Below are 23,836 nucleotides of genomic sequence, written 5' to 3' on the forward strand. Positions count from 1 at the left end.
TATGTGTGTGTGTGTGTGTGTGTGTGTGTGTGGCCAGCTCAGCCCACCAGGGGGCGGGCTGGCTGGCATGTGGTCCTGGGGGATTGAACCGCGGTCCCTGTGCTTTGTTAAGCTTGTTCTAAGTAGGTGCTTTAGACCACTGAGCCATCCCACCAGCCCTCTAGTAAGTTTTTAATGCCTGTTATCTAGTAAATTTTTTAAAAGTTCACATTTTGAGGGCCAGTGATGTAGTTCAGTGGTACAGCACTTGCCTGGCAAGTGCAAGGTCCTGATTTCAATTCCTGGTACCAAATATTTAAAACTTAGTTAAGTAAAAAATAAAAATTCACATTATTATTTCTAAGTGAATGAATAGCTGTAGGAAATACTGCACAATATCACTTTTAGGTTACCATGGTTTGCTCAGATTGTATTAAAATTTGCTGCAACTAGTTTCTAGTTAGAAAATAAAAATAAAATCAGCATAAGACCTAGCATCAGCAAGCCAAGTAGGATAATTAAATTAATAAAAGAAACAATATTCAGGTGAGGAACAGAGAGGAAAAGTAGTTCCTAATTCTACCCTATCAGTACTCCCCCGCAGGCCATACTGATGTGTTAATAACATCCTGCAAATTCTTTTTTTTTTTTTTAATTTTATTTATTTGTGTGTGTGTGTGTGTGTGGCCAGCTCAGCCCACCAGGGGGTGGGGCTGGCTGGCATGTGCTGGGGGATTGAACCGCGGTCCTTGTGCTTTGCTAAGCTTGTTCTAAGTAGGTGCTTTAGACCACTGAGCCATCTCACCAGCCCCATAAATTCTCATTAAATCCCCCAAATTTTGAAATTAGTGAACTGAATATATCTTTATCTTTAGCATCTTCTAAGAAGCAGAGGGATTAGTTACTGAGGAATAAATAGGAAGTAGGGAAAATGAGCAGTGCGGCTGATTTCTTTAACAAAATGTAATAGTTATGCTTAAGTAAAATAGCGCAATATAGTATGCCCCTGATTATGTGGAATGAGCCAAGAACATTAACAGAAACTCAGGGAAGAAACAGCCCAAGAACACACTCTATAGTATCTTAGCTTGTGTTCCTCCTACTGACATCATCCTGAATAGAAAAATACATAGAATAACTAGCACTCACTTGGGTAGTTGGTCACAGACATGAGGTGACAAAAGATAAGAATTCTATATTATATCAAAAGCTAAAACATCTCAATAGAACCTTGATTAAAACATTTTTTAAAAAATTAGTATGTCAGGGCCAGCCAAATAACTTAGCAGATTGAAGTGCCTACAAGCAGGTGCAGGGGCTGGGGGTTCAATCCCTGGGCCTGCTCTGCCTGCCCCGCCCCCAGGGTGTGCTGAGACAGCAGTTGAGACTGGGTGTGGTGGTGCTTGCCTATAATTCCAGCTCTTGGGAGGCTGTAAACAGGTGGATCACTGAGTCTGATCTAGTAGTGAGACCCTGAACACACTGTAGACTTTTCCCTAAAATAAAATAAAAAATTAATTAATTAATGTGTCAGTAGCCAGGTATGGTGGTACATACCTATAATCTGAGCACTCAGAAGACTGAGGCAGGAGGTTAGCCACAAGTCAAGGCCAGCATGGACTATATAGTGAGACCATGTCTTAACAAACAAATGAAAATTAGTATCAGCTGGACAAACATATAAACAGAAGAAAGAAAAATGCCTTATGAACAACTGAAAAGAAACCATTATTTAAGAAATAGAAGATATTTCCCTACAACTATATAACAATTTACTGAAATGTGAATTTTATAAGATTTCACATTTCTGATCAAAATTCTAATAACATATTTCACAGAATTGGAGAAAACAGTCCTAAAATTCATTTGGAACCAGAAGAGACCTAGAATAACAAAGACAATTCTGGGCAACAAAGAAAGACAAGGCAGGAGACATCACAATCCCTGACCTGAAATTATCCTATAAAGCTATGGTCATAAAAACAGCACGATACTACCCCACCCCGCCAAAAAAAAGATCAATTAAACAGATTAGAAGATACAGAAACAACTCCAGACACACTCAGCCATCTTATCTTTGACAAAGGTACCAAATATATTCACTGGGAGAAAGAACGCCTATTTAATAAATGGTGCTGGAAAATTGGCTCTACAATGCTGAAGCTTAAAATTGTACTCATGTTTTCGCCATGCACTAAGTAGAATTCAAAATAGATCAGAGTTCTAAATATCAAAACAGAAACATTAAATCTTCTTGAAAGTAGAATAGGTAAAACTCTTGAAGACATTGGTATAGGCAACAACTTTATGAATAAAACCCCAACTAAGGAACTATCACAAAGAATCAACAACTGGGATCTTATCTTATTAAAAATAGAATAAGATAAACATATTAAAAACATAAAAAAACTATAAAACATATAAAAACTAAACAAAATTAGACCTCCCAAAGTTAAATACTAAATCCAAAAATAGGCATCTGAGATGAATACGCACTTACTTCTCAGATGAAGAAATACAAACAACAAATAAATGTATGAAAAATGTTCAACATCCCTATCATTCGAGAGATGTAAATTAAAATAACACTGGGATTCTATTTCACCCCAGGAAGAATGACTATTATCAAGAAATCAGGGCTGGGGATATAGTTCAGTGACGGACGTGCTTGCCTGGCAAGCACAAGGTCTTAAGTTCAATTCCCAGTACAAAACCAAACAGAAATCATCTAATAACATGCTGAAAGGGCTGGGGGGTGTGGGCAGGAAGGAACCCTTCTTCACAGTTGGTGGGAATTTAGACTGGTGCAACTGGCGTGGAAATGCCTCAAAAAACTAGGATTAGATGTCCCATTTGACTCACCTATTCCCCATCTGGATATTTTCCCAGAAGAATTAAAAACATCATACCATAGCAATATGTGTGCACCCATGTTTGTAACTTTTTTTTTTTTTTTTTTTTTTTTTTTTTTTGTGGTACCGGGGATTGAACTCAGGACCCTGTACTTGCCAGGCAAGCGCTTATTCTACTGAGCTATCTCCCGGGCCCCTGCACCCATGTTTATAGCAGCACAGTTTGTGATAGCTAGATCTTAGAAACAACCCAAATACCTATAAACTGAGGATATGGATAAAAAGATGTAGTACTCAGCTATGAAGAAGAATAAACTGGAGACTTTCATAGGTAAATAGGTGCAACCTGAGACTATACTCATAAGTGAAATAAACCAGATGCACATGTATAAATATTGTATTGTCTTCCTACTGTGAGAAGCTGAAGGAATAAATAGGAGCCATACTGCACAACAGATATTATAAAATGGAGAGAAACTTCAAAAGAAAAGAGAAACCAGGATGGGAATAGTGGAGAAAAGAAGGAAGGAAAAAGCAAAAGCAAAATATATATATGAGAGTTATACTGCTAATTTCTCTTAGTTCATTGAAAATGATCTGTGCTAATATTGTTTAGATAATTAAATGTCAATATTGTGTACTCTAGGGCCAGCCAAATAGCTCAGTGGATTAAAGCACCTGCTTAGGCAGACGCAGGGGCTGGGAGTTTGATCCCCAGTCCTGCTGTGCGGGCCCCGCCCCCGGGGTGTGCTGAGATGATGATTGAAATTGGGCATAAGGGCTGGCCAAATAGCTCAGCGGATTAAAGTACCTGCAAGATCAGGGGCAGGGGCCAGGGTTTGATCCCCAGGCCTGCCTGCTGGTGCTGGTCCCACCCCTGGCTATTGAGACTGGGAGTGGTGGCACGCCTGTAATCCCAGCTCTTGGGAGGCTGTAAACAGGAGAATCACTATGAGTCTGGTCTACACAGTGAGACCCTGTACACCCTGTCCTAAATAAAAAAAATAAAAAAAAAATCTTGTACTCTGAGAAACTAATTTAGAGATAACAAAATACAATGTATTAACCATTGTTACCCTCATATTATTTTGTTTTGATTTCTTTTTCGGTACCAGAAATGGTACTCAGGAACTCACACTTGCCAGGCAGACACTGTGCCAGGAGGTATACTCCCAGCCTTTTTTTTGAAAACTTTTTTTCCTCTTTAAAATTAAAAAAATTGAGTTGGGGAGATCGCTCAGCAGTCTAAGCACCTGCCATTAAGCACAAGGACCCAGGTTCGATCCCCGGTACCGCATTCCATGCTAGCCCTGAACCCCAGGCACACCTAACTGGCCACCAAAACCAAGCATGGTGTTACATACCTGTAATCCCAACACTGGGGAGGCTGAGACAGGAGGATCACTAGGAGTCCTGAGCTATGTACCAAATAAATCAATCAATAAAAAGTATTAATAAAATTTAGAATTTTTCAATACAGTATAATCTAGGAAATGGCTTATCTCTGTGGAACTCTCTGATGTCTGTATCCTTAGGATTTTCTTTGGACTGTTTATCCTTGGACTATCTGAAAGCACACAGAAGAATCCTTGAACATCCTTGCTTGATGAATGTGAACCTCATTTAGAAGCCAAGTGAAGGAAGGGAAAAGACAGAACCTCATTACATAAATTTTCCTTCTTTGCATTTTCTACTTGACCCCTCATATATTCTTGGTACCTTAATCCAGAGATATTTCAGTCTTTCCTATTCAGAGAATAAATTTCTAGTCTTGCTACAGTTATGAGGTTTAGAGGAGAAAATTTGAGACTATAATTCCTTTTGGACAAATTTTGAAGTAATCTTGTGTTAGCATCACTTCTAGGTATACTTGGTGCTATCAAACCTTGATTCTTTTAGAAGTTCTGTATCGATGAGCCAGCCAGATAGTTCAGCTGTCTAAAGTGCCTTCTTTGGCAAGTGTGCAGAGCCCTGCCCCCAGGGTGGGCTGAGCTGGCCACAATTTATTTATTTATTTATTTATTTATTTATTTATTTATTTATTTATTGTAGAAGTTTAATCTGGTGCTGAGTGCCTATAATCCTAGCACTCTGGGAGACCAAAAAGGATCCTAGGTTCCTGTCTAGCCTGCACAACTTTGCAAGACCATCTCAAAATATTAAGAAAAGTGCTGAGGATGTAGCTCAGCAGGAAGGCCTTGAGTTCAATACCCAATACTGAAGGAAAAAAAAAAAGTTCTATAGTGCATATTGGTTTGAATTTCAGATTTTTCCACTGTTGGCTTAGCATTAGGTATATTGAACTGTTCTACTTTCTTGTTTCCAAATATTTGTTTATGCTGGGTCCTTTTCCTTTTCATTAGCCTTTTAGACTTATACCTTTCTAGAAGCTCTTTATGATTTTTTTAGTGGGATTCCAGGGGTCATCTTATTTCCTTAGTTCTTCTATATTTATACTAAAATCTTTAAATTATTTAGCAAGAAGGCTTTAAATACATACTTGGGCCACTTGTTCAAATCTCTATTTCAGAGACACTAAATAAGCCAAATCATCTTTGTCTTTTCTTTCTTCCTTCCTTCCTTCTTTCCTTCCTTCCTTTTTGGTAGGGTTTTATGCTGTAAAACTCGTGATCCACAGACTTAGCCTCCTGAGTGCTGGGATTACAGGCATGTACTACCATGACTAGCTTTGTCTTTCACTTCTGTCAGTTTTGCTTTTGTTGTTGTTGGGTTTGTTTGTTTGTTTGTTTGTTGTTTTGTCTTTTTCAGAGTTTCACCTCAACTCACAGTGATCCTCCTGCTTCATCTTCACAAATACCCTGGGATTATAGACTTGTGCCACATACCCACTGTTTAAAAAGGAGCATTTCCATATACTCACTTTGTCAGCAGCTATGTTTAAAAGGAGCATCTACAGAACAAAAAAGTCCTGATACTGTTTTTTTTTAAGTGCTGATACTTTAATGGGAAACTTGATTGAAAAATTGGATTAAATTTTTGACAAATTTTTCACAACAAATTGATGGAAAATAGAACAATAATTTTAAGAGTAGTCAGTGAGAAAGAATAGAGAAATGAATGAGAAAAAAAATCATCAGTGAAATTTCTCAGCCCAGCATAGTGTCACACACGTACAGTACTAATACATGGGAGGCTGAAGCAGGAGGATTGCGATGAGTTTGAGGCCAACCTGGCCTACATAGTGAATTTGAAGCAAGTCTGAGCTACAAAGTGAAACCAGGTCTCAAAAAACCAAAAACATAAAAATCAGTAGTAAAAAGGGCCAAGAAAGTAACTTAGTGGAAAGGCCCTGTGTTCAGTCCATCAAAAAGAGAACGAAGCTAGGGTTTTACATTGGATTTAACTGTCCAGTAAAATCCATGAAAAGAAACATTAAGATTGCCCTTGTAAAATTTGTTTTGTTTGTTTTTGATTCCGGGAATTGAATGCATTACCTTGCGCTTGCCAGTCAAGCACTTGGGCCACTGAACTATATCTCCTCCAGCTCTTGCGAAATTTTATAACTAATGACAAAGATAATACAAGTTCCACAAATAACTTTTCATACATTTGCTTTCCATATGTCTGTTCAAAAAGCTCCCAAAGCACAAACCCCTGACAAACATTAAGAGAAAGACATACAAGGTAGGAAAAAGGGCATCTGATTAAGAAAAAAAAGGTGAATCTCCAAGGTAATGGCGAAGAGGGCCTTCAGGGGATCACACACACCCAATACAGATGGCAACCAGATGAAAATGGAGCTGGTTAGAAAGCTTTGGAAATGGCTTGTTTAAAATAGTTAAGATAATTTTACAGCTAGCTTCTCATATTCTGTAGGGACTTAAAGTTCAACATACTACCAATACTTGATGAAAAATACCTATTCCATGTTATGCCTAAGATGTTTGATATTCAGACAGATAGTGAGGTTAAGCTTAACAGCCTAAGTTGTATGGTAATAACAATAAGCTTCTCTTCTGGAGGGTTAACAAATTTGCAGACCAAAATTAGAGAAAAAGGAGGGCTGCAAGGAAAGCCAACATTTTGGCCCTAGCCTTCCAAGGTCAATTAAGACTCAGGACATATGAGAACTTGTACTGTAACATCATGTGGCTCAGTAGTGTCCCAGATTATCTGATCAAGGAGATTATGGGGCCAAAGAGGAAAGTCATCGATGATGCAGAGTGTGCCTAAGGAGAGTGACATGCTGAGAAAACCTTCTCTCAGGCTTTCACAGAGAGCACATTGGCCAAGCAATGGCCGTGACTCATCCACATGGCTGACACTGACAAAGGATCTACAATCTGAGGTACAGGATCTCAGGATAAATCCTGAGGAGATTTCACTGACCTTATCAGACCCAAAATTTACAACTCTTGTTGAATAGGTCTTGCTTTATCTTGATCTTAACCATCCAGCAGAAAAGTATAAAAACGAAGTATAAGAAGTAAAGCCATGGTGTTATGTTGAGCTGTAGGGGACTCAGGTTAACAATTTCAGACATTGCCAGTCAAGTGGAAGACCTAATACTGTTATGGACTGCTGGACTTTTAGTTCCTTGAAAAGAATGCTTTGTGTTAATATTGTTTAGACAAGATGTCATGCCTATATCTTGTACTCTGATTAACTAATGGGAAGACAACAACATGTAATATATCAAGTATTATAACTGTCCTACTAACATGTTTCAAAATTTGGTTTCATTGTTTATCTTTTTTCTCTTTAAAAAAAAAAAAAACAACTCAACTAGCTGGGTGTGGTATCACAGGCCCATAATCCCAGTATTCAGGAGACTCAAAGAGGAGATCACCATGAACCAAGGCTAGCCTGGACTACATAGTGAGTCCAAGGCCAGCCTGAGCATGAGATCCTATTTCAAAAATAAAACCAACCACAAGAAAACAAGAAAAAAAACTAAGCGTTGATAGTGAACTAACCTAAATAATGAAACCAATTATATTAAAAAGGTAACTTCCTTTCATCACCAACCCGTACATACCCAGCCACACATACCCACACTTGTTGTGTATAATAATGTGGTCATGCATGGTGAGGTTACTAATGAAAAGAAGTTAAATCTACCTTCTATAGTAGAGAATTAATAGATAATTCCTAAAGTAGAAAAACAGAACTATCAATATGAGGTCATCAATAGATATGAGATTATCAAAAATGGGTGTAAATACCAAATAGGTCTGTTACATAAACTCACTGTGTTGCCCTGGCTACACCAACATGCAACAAGCTCCTGCCTCAAGTTCCCTGAGTGCTAGAATTATAGACAAGTACCACCATACCCAGCTTTCTCTCTCTTTCTCTCTGTCTGTCTGTCTGTCTGTCTGTCTGTCTCTCTCTCTCTCTCTCTCTCTCTCTCTCTCTCTCTCTCACACACACACACACATATTTACAGCACATAATGATTAGAAATACTGTGGGGAAATGTTACATGTATACAACATACTTCAATTCCTTTTCCTCTTTTCTTCATCCCCTCCCCGCTTCCCTTTCCTTCTCTCCCTGTTTCTTCTGTTGGTCTCTTTCTCAATTGCAGAAGCTCTATTTTTATTATGTTTTGTTCTTCAAGATAAGGTCTTTTTTTTTTTTTTTTTTAATTTTAGGGAAGGGTATACAGGGTGTTCAGAGTCTCACTACTAGATCAGACTCATAACGATCTACCTGTTCACAGCCTCCCAAGAACTGGGATTACAGATGCACACCGCCATGCCCAGTCTCAATTGTCATCTCAGCGCACCACGGGGGCAGGGCCAGCATAGCAGGCCCAGGGATTGAACCCCCAGCCCCTGTGTCTGCTTGCAGACACTTTAATCCACTGAGCTGTTTAGAAGATAAAGTTTTATTATATAGTTCAGACTGGCCTTAAACTCACTGTGGACTCCAGACTGACCTCATACTCCCAGGGATCCTCTTGCCCCAACATCCCAAATGCTGGGATTACAAGCATGAGCGACCACAGCCAAGCAAGACAGTCATGGTATGCAGTTGTGAACTCACTGTGAATTCATTATATACTCCAGGCTGGTCTCAAATTTGCAGTTTTCCTGCCTCGGCCTCCTGAATGCTGGGATTACAAGTATGCAGCCATACACACATCTTATTGTTTTTAATATTTACAGTTTTACAAATGTGTCTTTGATACATCTACCTTCAAGAGGAAACTAGATGTCCTTCCCTTGATTGTGAGCTGGATTTATTGACCAGTGTATAGCAATAGAATATAGCAGAATTAATGGGATGTCACTTCCAAAATGCATTCTGTGATCCTGGATCTGTGTGCCTCTTGGATCCCACAGCATTTCACAGCTAGTTCTTATAAGCTGGGAGCAGGTTTTTCAGAACAACCAGGTACTTGATTTTTTTTTTTTTTTTTTAATCAGGTTTGCTTATTTGCTTATTTAGAGATGAGTCTTGCTCTGTTGCCCTGGGTCCTCCAACCTCAGTCTCCCACATAGCTGGGACCATAGACATGAGCTTAGCCACATACGCCATGCTCAGCTCAATTCAGGTTTATTAGGAATTTATAGAGTAAATTTCTTTTTGTAGTATACAGTTCTGTATATTTGAGAAAAGTGGGTGCAGTTCCCAAGAGTGATGTCGTCTCATGTTATTTCACCCTTGACCTTTAGAAATTTGTTAAAAGTTTTAGCTGAATAGTTCTTACCCATTTATATGATGGCCTCTTGGTGCTGTACAACTGCTAATTCAGTGTTTGTCTTATCTGTCATCAGAAGCTGTGGTTTTTGCTTAGATTTCTGGATATGTGGTTGCCATGTGAGTTCAAGAAAAGTTATCTTGATCTTATAAATTATTCAGTTTTTTCTTGTTTAGATTGATGTAACTGTTTTCCAGTTTTCTGCATTCTATGTGGAAGACAGATGTCCTAGGGTTTTTTTTCTTTTTATATATATAATAATTTGAGGTTCACATAATACAATTTATCCTTTTAAAGTGTGCATGGGGGGCTGGTGAGATGGCTCAGTGGTCTAAAGCACCTACTTGAAACAAGGTTGGCAAAGCACAGGGACCTCGGTTCAATACCCCAGCACCACATGCCAGTCAGCCCCGCCCCCTGGTGGGCTGAGCTGGCCACACACACACACAAAATAAATAAATAAATAAATGTTAAAAAAAAAAAAACAAAACTGGATGTCTGAAATGAATAGACACTTTCAAATGAAGTACAAAGAACAAATAAATATATGAATAAATATTCAACATCATTGGTCATTCAAGAAATGCACATTTAAAAAATAAATAAATAAATAAATAAATAAATAAAGTGTACATGGGCCAGGAATATAACTCAGTAGCACATGCCTGCCTGTCAAGCGCAAGATCCTGAGTTGATTCCCAGTATCCCCCCAAAAAAGAAGTTTGTAGTTTGGGGGTTTTAGTATAGCAGAGCTATATAACAATCACCACAGTTCATTTATAATTTTATTTATTTATTTATTTATTTTTAATGGAACTAGGGATTGAACTCAGGCCCTTCAGGCCCTTGCACTTGCCAGGGAAGTGCTTATTCTACTGAGCCATCTCCCCAGCCCCATCACAGTTCATTTTTAGGATACTTTTATTACTCTGAAAAGGAGCCAGGGGACTGAGGAGATAGCTCAGTAGAATAAGTGCTTGCTAGCAATGTCCTGGGTTCAATCCCCAGTTCTGCAAAAAAGAAAAGAAAAGGAGTTGGGTATTCATTGTCGTTTAATGTTTTTCCCCACCCTACTCAAACACTAATCTACTTTTGTGTCTGTAGATTTCATATTTTGGACATTTAATACAAATGCAATCACACAATATGTGTCCTTTTGTACTGCTTTCATGTGGCATAATGTTTTAAAAGTTCATCCATGTACCACATTAATACTTCATTTCTCTTTATTGCTAATATTGCCTCATGTTATAGATGCATCACATTGGAGTTATCCAGTGAGTTAACATAGGCACTTGATTTTAAATCATCTTTTTTTCTATCAGGGAATCATATAAGATTTCATTATGCAGAATTTTTAAGGATTCCCAGAAAGAGGATAAAGCATACTTCTTTCCTGAGAAAACATCAATACATATTAGAGAGACAGGACCAACAGTGCTCAAGAGAAAATTAGATACACAACATTTGCTTACTGTTAAGCTATAAAAAAACATATAAATATTTCAGATTATTAAGCTGTTTAAAAAGCATAGTTCTAGGGACAGGGGTGATGTCTCAGTATATAAGCGCTTGCCTGGCAAGCACATGGGCCTGAGTTCAATCTCCAGTTCTGTCCCAAAAAACAAAAAATTTGAGGTAAAAACATGGTTCTTATAATAAGCGGGCAGTTTTGTTTGCTACCAAATTTGGTAGATAGTTGATTTGGGAGATAAAAAGTCAACGAAATGAGCCAGAGAGATAGCTCAGTGGCTTAAGGACCTAACAGGCAAGCACGAGGTCCTGAGTTTGATCCACAGTACCAAAAAAAAAAAAAAAAAGAAGGAAAGAAAGAAAGAAAAACGCAAGGAAGTAATTTAATTTCACATTTTTTTCTATGTCCAGTAATTTTTTTTTTTTTTTTTTTTCCAGAACTGGAGATTGAACTCAGGCCCTTGCACTTGTCAGGGAAGTGCTTATTCCACTGAGCCATCTCCCCGGCCCCTCCAGTAATATTTTTTCATATTGTTTTTAATGTTATTTGAGTTTAGGACTTGCTAAATTGTCAGAGGAAGTGGTCATAAATTCAAATCATATTAGTTTTCATGATAACTTCAGAAAAGGTAATGACTTGTGATTATATCTAGTGTGAGGACCATGGACTATGCAACTGCTATTGCATGTCAAAAGAGCATTCCATGTATTCTTATACTAGCAATCTGAGTGCCATCAAAATAAAGCTTTATTCCAAATATGATGTCAGGCCTCAAGTAGCTCCTTCTAAAAGTGGCTTGCCAAATAATTTTGGGTTGCTCGCTTTTTCTTCTGGAATTGGTTTCCAGGTTCTTCTCATCTTAAACAAAGAATTGGATGAATCAAGCAAAAAATAAATAAGAGTGAGGGAGAAACTGACCCCACAGAGCAAGCTTGGACAAAGTAAAAGAGGAAAAAGCAAGATAAAAGTACACCCTAGAGGATACTGTGTGGGCTATCATGAAGAAAGTCTCTATAGCAAGCTCTTTTTGGCATCTGCATCCTTTTATGCTGTCTAAAATTTGAGGAAACCCATAACAACTTCTACATGTGGGTTCTGAGAGGCAGTGCTGGGATCCACCAACCAACTCAGGCTAATGGTGGGTCCAGGCTATCCTATTGAAACCTGGTTGGGGGTCTCATGAGAAGTCCACATACAGGGCTTTGGGAACTGTTCTGCATGTGTTCTAAGATCTTATCATTATAAGGTCACACCTGTTTCCCCAGCCAGCTTTGCCATATTAATCTCCTGTCTCATTCTCCCCCACCCTCCCCCAGAGACGCAAATCCCCATAATTCTTTATGTGGTGCTGAGAGAGTGGAAGTTTTTCTAGAAAGTAAGTCAAAACAGAATGAAGTAATTGCATTGGCTCCCCTATGATAATCCAAGATTAGCCAGGGTTCCTCATAGGAGATGAGATAGCTGTGTCACATACAGAGCTGGACCCACAAAAAACAAAAAAAACCCTTATCAAACCTTAATGGGGGGCTGGAGAGATGGCTCAGTGGTCTAAAGCACCTACTTGGAACAAGCTTGGCAAAGCACAGGGACCGCGGTTCGATCCCCCAGCACCACATGCCAGCGAGCCCCACCCCCTGGTGGGCTGAGCTGGCCACACACACACACAATAAATAAATGTAATAAATAAAAATAAATAATTAAAAAAAAAAAAAACCTTAATGGGCCGGGGAGATGGCTCAGTGGAATAAGTGCTTGCCTTGAAAGCACAGGGGCCTGAGTTCAATCCTCTGTTCTGCCAAAAAAAACCAGAGCTGGACTCAGGTGAAGGCTTGGTGCAATCTCATACCCAGTGTCCAGTTCTCTTATACTTGAAACAGGAACCTTTTCCTTGATTGTCCCATGAAGTAAGGACAGAACTTCCTTAAGCAAAGTTCTCTTAGCTACTCAGTTGAACTCTTTGATACTCCAACTTGTATTTCAAGTCCTTTGGTGACTCTTCTTAACCAGAATAGAGCCAGTTAGGAAAATTGCCCCTTGCATTTACTCCAATAGTTAAACAACAAACAAACAAAAAACACTAAGGATGGCTCTGTTTTTGTATCTTCACAGTAATTAAATTTTAAACATTATTTGTTCTACTAAGGTCATCAAGCATAGGGTTTTTAATTATATGCACTTAAGGAAGAAATCCAGCCAGGAACCTATAGTCTCAGGTGAAATTCAAGACAGACAGGAAACAGATCAGCTAAAGCTGGCTTAAATAGGCCCTCCTGGCCATTGCTGGGATTGCAGGCATACCTCACCTTGTCCAGCCTCATGTCCTGAAATTTTCTAATTAACAGATCACATCTACTTCCCCAGTTTTGCCACCCCCTAATCTCTCTGTCAGGCAGTGCTGAGAACTTTACTCCAAAGAACCCAGATTCTTAGGATCTCACTAGACTTGAACAAAACATACCTTTGTCTCATATCTAATTGATGCTTTTCATTAATTATAGAGACATTATATGTAGGGGGGGGGAATGTCACTGGTAGAAAAAGTATTGCACTGAAAATTCAAGTCTAGAAAATTTGGAATCTAGTCGTGAGAAAAACCATCTGTGTGGCCTTAAACAAAATCACTTTGTTTTTCTAAGCCTCATTTTTTTTGCAACTGAAAGTCACTTAGTTGTTTTTTAAAGATACCCACTCTATTGCTGAGTTCAAGGCCAGGCTGGATTATATAGTGAGACCTTGTCTCAAAAAACAGAGACAGAGACAGAGAAAAGGGGCAAGCTATCCTACTCTAAAATAATTCTGTTGTATTTCTGACAGACATGTGGTTTTTTTCAGACATGTGTTTTTAATAGTTCATAAGAAAAAGGTATTTATGCCAAGTACTTAATAAGAAAAGCATGTAGCTTTTCCCCAGTGCTGTTTTCTTGTGAGTTCTAGTCAAGATTTTTTATTGGAAGGGAAATTTTAAAACAAGCTCTTAATGGAGGGTGTTTTTTTAATGGAATATAATGTTTCACAGTTTCATTGTGGAAGGCTTAGACATTTACATCTGGGGAAATAAGGGCTTCAGTAAAAACCTCAAAAATCATGGCCAGTGTCTGGTTTTGGGAATACAGATGATAAAAATGGTCTAAGCTGTTGATGATATTCTTGGTGGTATGGAAAGTCTTAAAATATTATTTACCTAAATTAGTACCCCCATTGGTACTAACCAACCCTAATTTTTAAAATACTTCTCTAATTGCAGTTGAGAAAGGATTCGAAAGTGCACAAGGACTTTGGAAGCCATGATCACAATCTTTTCTCGAAGTCTTGTCGGATATAGACACTAAGACATTTTTATTCTTACTCTTCTATATTTTTACTCTCCTATAAAGTGATATGACTATAAGAGAACCCCCATGTCAATAACTTGGGGAAGTTTTGTTTGTTTTCTTAGTTTTTAGGTTTTTGAGATAAGACCTCACTATGTAGGTCAGGCTGGCCTCAAACTCACAGTAATCCTCCCCTGCCTTAGCCTCCCAGGTACTTGGATTACAGGCATGCACCACCACACATCTGTTGATATTTTAAAGCCTTTTCTTTGGGCCTGGCACAGACTGTAAAGAAAATCTTGCAGTTGTCTGCCTGGGTGGGTAAAAGTTAAACTACACATGCCTGACATTTCAGATTTTTGATAGTACAAATCAGGTTATTCATAGCTTTTTTTATGTCTGATTCTACTCTCTTGAATGTGCTAAATCTGTTACTCTTATTTTCCAGTTTCCAAAATTTTGTTGTTATTTCTTCTCTTGGTCTTTGTGAGTTTATGTGTTTAACAAAAAAACCCAAAAACCTTCATTTTTAATGTTTTCAGAAAGGATATAGATTAATGACTGTGTTTAGTCTACCATCTTTACCTAAAATTCTGTTTCCTTCATTGCAATCTCATGTCTTTCTTGTCCTTCCTCTGTTCTTCATTCCCTCTCTCTGTCTCTCCACTCTTCCTTTCCTTCCTTCTCCATTCAATCTAGAACCTATGCCTTCAGGCTTTTCCCTCCATGTCCTCATTTATCTTTTTACTCTAGCTTCGTAAACCTCAACCTTATATTATTGGTTCCATTAGTTTCCAAGAGGAATATTATACAATGATGGTACTACTATAAATTTGTATTTCCAGTCTTGGTTGAACTCCCAGAGCCACTCTAGTCTTAGCTGTCCTGGGCCAGCCTTACACTCCTGCTTCCTCTTTCCAACTGATACTGATTTCACCACATACTGCTCTTACCTATAGCTTTGTCTTTACTCAGACTCCACTTTCATTTTCTTTCATCTAGCTTTAGAGGAAGAAGTTTGAGATCATCCCCTTCATTTATGCCTTTTACTCCATAGCCTTGCTGTATTAATTTTTCCAAAACTCAGCATTTTAATCCATGTTTTCTTTTTTCCCCCTAAACCAATAAAAATTTCTAAGGGCTTCAGTCAAGTAGTCATCCTTATTCCTCCATCCTTCTGCTCATACATCCTATTGTGTAGCTATGGAGAGCTGATTCTAGTTCTCTGACTCTTGCATTCCTTTTAGTGCCTCTGCCCTTTTACTTTCTTTTTTTTTTTTTTGCGGAACCGGGGATTGAACTCAGGTCTTTGAGCTTGCCAGGCACGTGCTTATTCCACTGAGCTATCTCCCCAGCCCCTGCCCTTTTACTTTCAGTGTTTGTTTTTCACAGTATTGACTATTGAACCCAGAGCCTTTGTGCTGAACTATATCTCTAGCCCTTTATCTTTTGAGACAGGGTCTTCCTAATTCAATAAGTTGCTCAGGTTGGGCTCCAACTTGCAGTCCTCCTGCTTCAGCCTAGCTCAGCAGCATAAGCACCTGCCAGGCAATTGCAAGGTCCTGAGTTAGATCTCCAGTACCAAAAAAAAAAGGTGTTAATGTTGTCTTTTGTATATATTTCCTTCTTTCTGGAGTACTTTCCTGAGCTGGTATCTTTTATTATTATTATTATTATTATTATTATTATTATTCTTTAGTTCTACAGTCCTGCAGATACTTTGTTTTGTATAATGTTAGTAGTATATATATATATATCTGTATTAGTTTCGGGTTTTTGTTGTTTTTTTACCAGGAATCAAACTCAGGACCTTGTCCGTACCAGGCAGGCACTTGAGCCATTGAGCTACATCTCTACCCCCATGTTCAGTTTTTGGTAGGTTTTTGTTATTGTTGTTGTTTGTTTGTTTTGGGGGGGGTTGTCTTTTTGAGACAGGGTCTCTCTATCCAGTTCAGGCTGGCCTTGAACGCACTTTGTAGCCAGGCTGGCCTTCAACTCGCAGCAATCCTCCTGCCTTAGCCTTCCATTGCTGGGATTACAGGTGTATGCTACCATACCTGGTGAATTCTTACATTTATGCTGCATTGATTTTTTTTTCTTTTTTAATTGTGATGTCAAGGCAACCAGTTGGTAGAAGATAGTCTTTTACACTATTTGTGCTGCAACAATGTGGTACATACAGAAAGATTAATTTAGAGCCTTATGTCACTCTATACACAAAACTGACAGTGGTTCCAGATCTATTAGAAGAGCTAAAACTAAAAGTTTTCAAAGAAAAACAACAGATGATGAGGGCCAATGAGATAGCTCAGTAGTCTAAAGTGCCTGCTTAGGCAAGCATAGGCAGGCACAGGGGCCACAGTTTGATCCTGGCCACCACACGCCACACCAGCCCTGCCCTCAGGGTAGGCAAAAACTGAACATGGGGGTGGAGATATAGCTCAATGGCTCAAAAAAAATCTCCCCCGAAAAAAAATCTCCATAAAGAAAAACAAAAGATGAAGCTAAGAAAAGAAAAAGGAAGGAAGGCCAGGAAGGGAGAGGAAAAAGACTGATGATTACCTAAGACTGAGGTAGGAAAGAAAATTGATTGCAAAGGGACACGAGAGATCTTACTTGAGTAACAAAAATAGTCTTTCTGTGTTTCTTTTTTCTTTTTGGTATTGGGGCTCGAACTCAGGACCTTGTGTTTACCAAGCAGGGACTTATGCCACTGAGCTATATCTCTGGTCCAATAAAAATGTTGTGTAATTGAATTGTGGTAATAGTTGTATAGCTGTCTTTCTTTCTCTCTTTCTTGCTTGTTTACTTACTTTCTTTTGAGACAGGTTCTTACTATGCATTTCAGGCTGGCTTTGAACTTGCACCAGTCCTCTTACCTTATCCTCCCTAGTGCTAGGGTTCCAACTGTGTACCACCACACTCAACATATTTTCTAGAAATCACTGAATTTTATAGCTAAAACAAAGATACTATAATGATGTTATCAACCATATTTAGAACATAGATAGCCTATAAAATATGTGACCAAACTAATAATAGATCAGCTTGTTGGGTTAATAAGAAAAAGAAATTTTACAGAATGTATAAAAATGAAATAACCAAATGCAGTGTGAGACCTTTAATGAATCCTGATGTAGCCAAACTAATTATAACAGCACAAATCTGAAATATCAGTTGGGTATTAGATGACATGAAATTGTTTAAAGGTTTGGTAATGACATAGTGATAGAAGGAGAAAGCCAGCATTTTGGCCCTAGCCTTCCAAGGGCTGTTGAGACTCAGGACATATGAGAATTTGTACTGTAACGTCATGTGGCTCAGTAGTGTCCCAAATTTTCTGATCAGGGAGATTGTGGGGTCAAAAAGGAAAGTGATCGATGATGTGTGCCTAAGGAGAGTCACATGGAGAGAAAACATTCTCTCAGGCTTTCACAGAGAGCACATTGGCCAGGCAATGGCCATGACTCATCCACATGGCTGACACTAACAAAGGATCTACAATCTGAGGTACAGGATCTCAGGATAAATCCTGAGGGGATTTCACTGATCTTATCAGACCCAAAAGCTACAACCCTTGTTGAATAGGTCTTGCTTTATCTTGGTCTTAACCATCCAACAGAAAAGTATAAAAATGAAGTATAAGAAGTAAAGCCATGCTGTTATGTTGAGCTGTAGGGGACTCAGGGCAACAATTTCTGACACTGCCAGTGTAGCAGAAGACCCAGTACTATTCTGGGCTACTGGACTCTTTTAGAATATTTTGCTGTGTTTACACACCTATAATATTCAAGTAATGGAACTTAACCAGAAAAGGGGATACAGATGAATGTCCATTTTGTATCTGTGTATTCAAAATGGTTAGGATACATGTATAGTTACATTCTCTTAATGAATGGAGGGATTTGTTCTGATGGTGTTTGTGGGTGGGATGTTATGTCTGCATCTTGTGCAGCGGGTGACCACTGGAAAGAGAGTGTGTGGTGTGTTGATTGTTGAAACTGTCCTACCAATTTGGTTTGAGGCTGTCTCATTGCTATTTGTTTCTCGGTGAAATTATGGAAAAAAAATAAAAAACAAAATAAAATAAACTTGTGATCCTCCTACCTCAGCCTGCCATAGTATTGGGATTACTGGAATGTGCTGTCATGCCTGACTATGATTATGGTTTAAAGTCCTCACATATGCTGAAGTTATTATAGGTAAAAATGATGTCTAGAGTTTGCTTTAAAATACTGCTTTATGACTGGGGAGATAGCAGACTAAGCGCCTGCCTGGTAAGCACAAGGACCCAAGTTCAGTCTCCCCTACCACATGCCATACTGGCCCCAGAACCCAGAATGTGCCATTCTGGCCACCAAAACCAGTCATGGTGGTGCATGCCTGTAATCCCAGCACTAAGGAGGCTGAGACAAGATCACTGTGAATCTGAGCTGCATAGCAAGACCCTGTACCAAATAAATAAAAGATTAAAAATAAAATACTGCTTTAGGGGCTGGTAGTGTAGCTCATTACTAAAGCACTAGTATGTACAAGGCTTTATCCTCCAGGTCCACAAAAATAAGTTGATGAAATAAAATTCTGTATTAGTTTGCCAAGATGTCCATAATAAAAGACCACAAACTGAGGTTTAGAACAAAAAAGTATTGTCTTATATTTATATTTATGGAAGTAGAAATCCAAAATAGCAGAGCTGGTTCCTTCTCAGTGCTGTGAGGGAGAATCTGTACCATGCCTCTGCAAGCTTCTGGTAGCCTTAGGTATCCTTGACTTAAATATGTTATTCCCATTTGTCTCAGTTATTCTTCTCTCATTGCTGGGACAAATACTCGATACCCAAAATAAAGGAAGGAAAGATTTATTTAGCTCACAGTTACTTGAAGTTTCAGTACTTACTCAGCTGGCTCCAATATGGAGGGAAGAAGTTCTTGGAGGCAGCAAAGAGCAAAAGCAAAATGGAGGAGTAGCAGCAACAGTGGCAACAGAGAGAAGTCTGTCTGTCTCACTTATGTTATATTCAGGCTGTCCACCCCAAGCTGGGTGTAGCACTCACATCCATAATCCGAGCAGTACTAAAACCTGTAATCCCAGTGGATCATGAGTTAATCTCAAACTCTAGAAGTCCCTGCCCCATGACTGCATGAGGCTTTGGGGGCACAATGAGACACAAACCATAACACCATTGTATCTTCACATTGTCGTCCCATAGGGTGTCTGGCTCTGTGTACAGATTTCCCCTTTCACAAGGACACCGGTTATATTGGATTAGTATTCCTTTAAGACTTGACCGTCTTAGGAGCTGGGGAGATAGCTCAGTGGAATAAGTGTTTGCCTGGCAAGCGCCAGGTCCTGAGTTCAATCCCTGGTACCACCAAAATAATAATAAATAAATAAATGACTTGACCATCTTCAATGACCCTATTTCAAAATAAGGTCACATTCATAGGTACTAGGTAAGATTTCAGTGCCTCTTTAGAGGGAGTATAATTCAGCCCATAGTAAATATTATAGCAAAAAAATTAAAAACCTGGGAAAAATGTTAATAAATGTTGAACTTTATTGATGAGTATGAGAGAATTTATCTAATTTTGTATATGTGTAAAATTTTCTTACAAAAAGATAAAACAAGTATATGTGAGCCAGATGTAGTGGTGTACACCTGTATGTAATTCCAGTCACTAAGGAAGCTGAGGCAAGGATAGAGACCATCCTGAGCAATTTTGTGAGACATTGTCTCAAAAAATAACATGAATAAAGGCTAGATATATAGCCCAGTGAAGGAGTGCTTGCCTACTATGTACAGGGGCTCAGCTTCAGTCCCCCCTGGAAAAAAAAAATGTAAAGAAGGAAGGATTCTTGAAGGAGATAAACTCAAGCTGATCCTAAAAGAATACTGAGGATATAGGGAGGCCAGGTAAAAGAATGGATAAAAGAACTACAGACCAAAATGAGAGAGGTGAGAAAGTAAGATAGTTGCCTTGCAAGAGCAAAGAAGGGCCCACTGAGGTTGATGGCCATGTACCATCCTACCTCACCCATAGTCAAAGCTTGGTGGGCTTCACTGTCTTGTTTGTTTTGTTTTTGAGGTACCAGGTATTGAACTCAGGGCCTTGCACTTGCCAGGCAAGCGCTTATTCTACTAAGCCATCTCCCTGGTCCAAGGGCTTCACTGTAAAATGCCTGCTTCAGAGAGGAGGTAGATTAATGAAACCCAGCGCCTGTGAGCCATTATAATAAAGCAGGAGTTTAGCAAGTCCAAGTCAACCCTGGACAACATAGCAAAGAACCGTCTCAAAAAATAATTTATGGACTTTGGATGAGGTGAAATGATGACAGTATTCAAACCAAAGAGGGCAATGGGATTGCAGGGCCATTGGCTCAAGAAGAAATATTGCTGTGCCTGAAAAATCAGACCCCAACTGAATGAATGAAATCTTCACTATATATCTGGAAACACTGAGTACAGACATGGGTGCTCATGTGCAGTTGGTTATGAGACTTTCAGAGCCAAGACTTTGTGTGGCACCCTGAGGACAAATGTAGGCACCGCATACAGGCTAGATAATTTTTTTTAAATGTTTTATTTATTTATGTTTGTGCGTGTGTGCGTGTGTGCGTGTGTGTGTGTGTGTGTGTGTGTGTATGTGTGTGGCCAGCTCAGCCCACCAGGGGGCGAGGCTGGCTGGCATATGGTGCTGGGGGATTGAACCGCGGTCCCTCTGCTTTGCTAAGCTTGTTCTAAGTAGGTGCTTTAGACTACTGAGCCATCTCACCAGCCCAAGGCTAGATAATTGTTTGAAGATGCTTTAAAAGCCCTTAATCAGCTGCCGGGCATGGTGGCCTACATCGGTAATCCTGGCACTTGTGAGGCTGAGACTGATCATGTTAAGAGTTAGTACTGAAAAGTACTTACTTATTTCTGTTATCTCATTATTTTCCTGTCACTATTTCATTTTCCTCCCTTTTTGCTTAACTGTTCACCATACCTGATACCTGATTCATTCCACTAAACTTTGGCTTTGTTGTATCTTTCTAGGATATTTTTAGGAATTTTTTGAAATACTAGTTTGGTGGTCATGAAATTGTTTGTAACTTGTTTAGATAGAATCTCACTATGTAGTTCAGGCTGGCCTTAAACTCATTATGTAAGGGGCCGGGGAGATCACTCAGTAGAATAAGTGTTTCCCTGGCAAGCGCAAGGGCCTGAGTTCAATCCCTGGTTCCAACCAAAAAAAAAGCTCATTATGTAGTGTAGGCTGGCCTTGAACTCATGCCATCCTCCTGCCTCAGCCTCCTGAGGGTTGGGATTTCAGGCAGGCACCACCATGCCAAGGAAGTTTGCTGTAATTTTAATGGATTTACCTTCATAAGTTATTCATTGCTTTTCTCTAACAGATTTTAAGATTCTTTTCTTACTTTATTTTTTTTTTAACATTTATTTAGTGTGTGTGTGTGGCCAGCTCAGCCCACCAGGGGGCGGGGCTGGCTGGCATGTGGTGCTGGGGGATCGAACCGCAGTCCCTGTGCTTTGCCAAGCTTGTTCCAAGTAGGTGCTTTAGACCACTGAGCCATCTCTCCAGCCCTCTTTTCTTACTTTAAAAAAAAAAAAAAAAAAAAAAAAAAAGGATTCTTTTCTTGCTGTGGATTTTGGAATTTTTACTATGATGTGTCATGGAGAAATCCTTTTCTGATCATCCCTATTTGGTGTTCTTTTTTTTTTTTTTGCGGAACTGGGGATTGAACTCAGATCCTTGTATTTGCCAGTCAAGCACTCATCCTACTGAGCCATCTCCCTGGCCCCTGGTGTTCTATATGCCTCACTTGTCTTAATTCTTTCCCTATATTTTGAAAGCTTTCTGTTATCTCTGTTAACAGATTTTTAGGTCATTTCTACCAACTTCTTCTGTTTTAGTAATTCCAGTTAATCTTATATTAATTTTCCTGCATCATCTCATGTTTTCAGGTATCTCTAAGTTTATGGCCACTTACATCAGCCCTGTTCTGATGCTTTCTCAAATCAGTCACTTCAACGCCCTTACTTTCAATAAAAATTTTTATCATCTGGGTTTTTGTTAGGTACCTTTTTATGGGCTCTAATTCTTTAGGCACAAAATGACATATTTGTGTCATTTTGTTTAGATAGCTTTTGAATATGTGTTTTCTGTAAGCTCACTGATCATTACATGTTTAGTTATATTATCTTTGGGCTCACAACACTTTATTGATCTGGTTTATTTTTGTTTGCTTTTTGTCTCTTATTAGTTGGTATAATTCAGCTTTTAACTTTTGATTTCCTTTTCCTTTATTAATATCCCATGGATTGGGCTGGTGAGATGGCTCAGTGGTCTAAAGCACCTACTTAGAATACGCTAAGCTAAGCAAAGCACAGGGACCGCGGTTCAATTCCCCAGCACCACATGCCAGCCAGCCCTGCCCCCTGGTGGGCTGAGCTGGCCACACACACACGCACACACACACACACACACACAAAAATTAATTATTAATTTTTAAAAAAAGAAAATGACTAAAAAGAAAAAAGAAATAAAATTTGAAAAATAAAAAAAAGATGAGGAGGGGCCAGGTCGAGAGATGGGGGGGGGGGGAGAAAGGAGAAAAGTGAGATGAATCAGATTTATAAGTAAAAGAATTGGACAGCAGTTAACCACTAAGAAGAATGTATGCAGTGTGTTAATTATCGAAACTGTCCTACTGATTTGATTTGAAACTGTCTCATTGTTATTTGTTTATCAATAAAATTATGGCAAAAAAAGTAAAAGAAAATTAATTAGAATTAGATAAACATAAGAAAATTAATCAATAAAAGAAAATTAATTAGAGCTAGGTGGACAGAATATTAAGAACAACCAAGAAAAAGAAGGAAAAAAACGAAGGAAGCTGGTGGTGTGCTGGTGCACACCTATAGTCCTAGTGCTTGGGAGGCTGAGCCATGAGAATTGCCACAAATTCAAGGCCAGCCTGCTCTGCATAGCAAGACTGCCCCCCAAAAAGAAAAGACCAAAAGCCAAAGAACAAATTAAGAAAAGGAGAAATGCATGATTTTTTGAATGTCTATAGTATTGGAATCCTCCAGATATGGGAAAGTGGAAGTGACTCACTACTAAGATCTATTTTGTTTCTATGCTTTTTTGTGTATGTATGCTGAATCTTTGTGCACTTTTCCTGCCAAAGGTGGCCAAATTCATCATAGGGCTGTATTCATTCTAGCTGGTCCTAGTTTCCATCCTTCTGTGGACCCCAAGTTACTGCATTCTCCATCTAGCTTTGCTGCCTGTGGGTTTGTGTGGTCCCCTCCCAGTGACCCCTCTGTTCACACACCCAAGGTTGTGGCAGCCATCCCAGACAAGTTGTATCCCTGATCACACTGGCAGATAGAAAAGGAGATTGACTACTGAGCTCTGTTCTGGCAGTGGCACAGGGACTGGAGTGGGCAGGTGATCATGCAGCCTGCTGGATTTAATACCAGCACTTTCAGGCCCATCCTTCAAAAACCATACATGACTGGCTTAGCATCTCACCACAGGTGCCAGGA

The 23,836-nt window shown here is 39.1% G+C and overlaps 1 protein-coding gene across 4 annotated transcripts in view; it reads left to right on the top strand.

Moving 5' to 3' along the window:
- Positions 1-23,836, top strand: part of Eif2b3 (eukaryotic translation initiation factor 2B subunit gamma) — a 152,925-nt gene that overhangs the window by 82,235 nt on the left and 46,854 nt on the right. Inside the window, exon 1 of one of the 4 annotated variants that reach the window (XM_023724244.1) lies at positions 16,097-16,161. The exons of the other annotated variants lie outside the window; for them this stretch is intronic. Within the exon in view, the coding sequence (XP_023580012.1) occupies positions 16,148-16,161 (14 nt within the window). The 5' untranslated portion in view covers positions 16,097-16,147. Of the gene's footprint in view, positions 1-16,096; positions 16,162-23,836 lie in introns of those variants that run through there. 4 annotated transcript variants of the gene reach the window in all.

Source organism: Octodon degus, unplaced genomic scaffold (genome assembly GCF_000260255.1).
Source record: "Octodon degus isolate 3935 unplaced genomic scaffold, OctDeg1.0 scaffold00107, whole genome shotgun sequence".
In the NCBI taxonomy this organism is placed as follows: Eukaryota; Metazoa; Chordata; class Mammalia; order Rodentia; family Octodontidae; genus Octodon; species Octodon degus.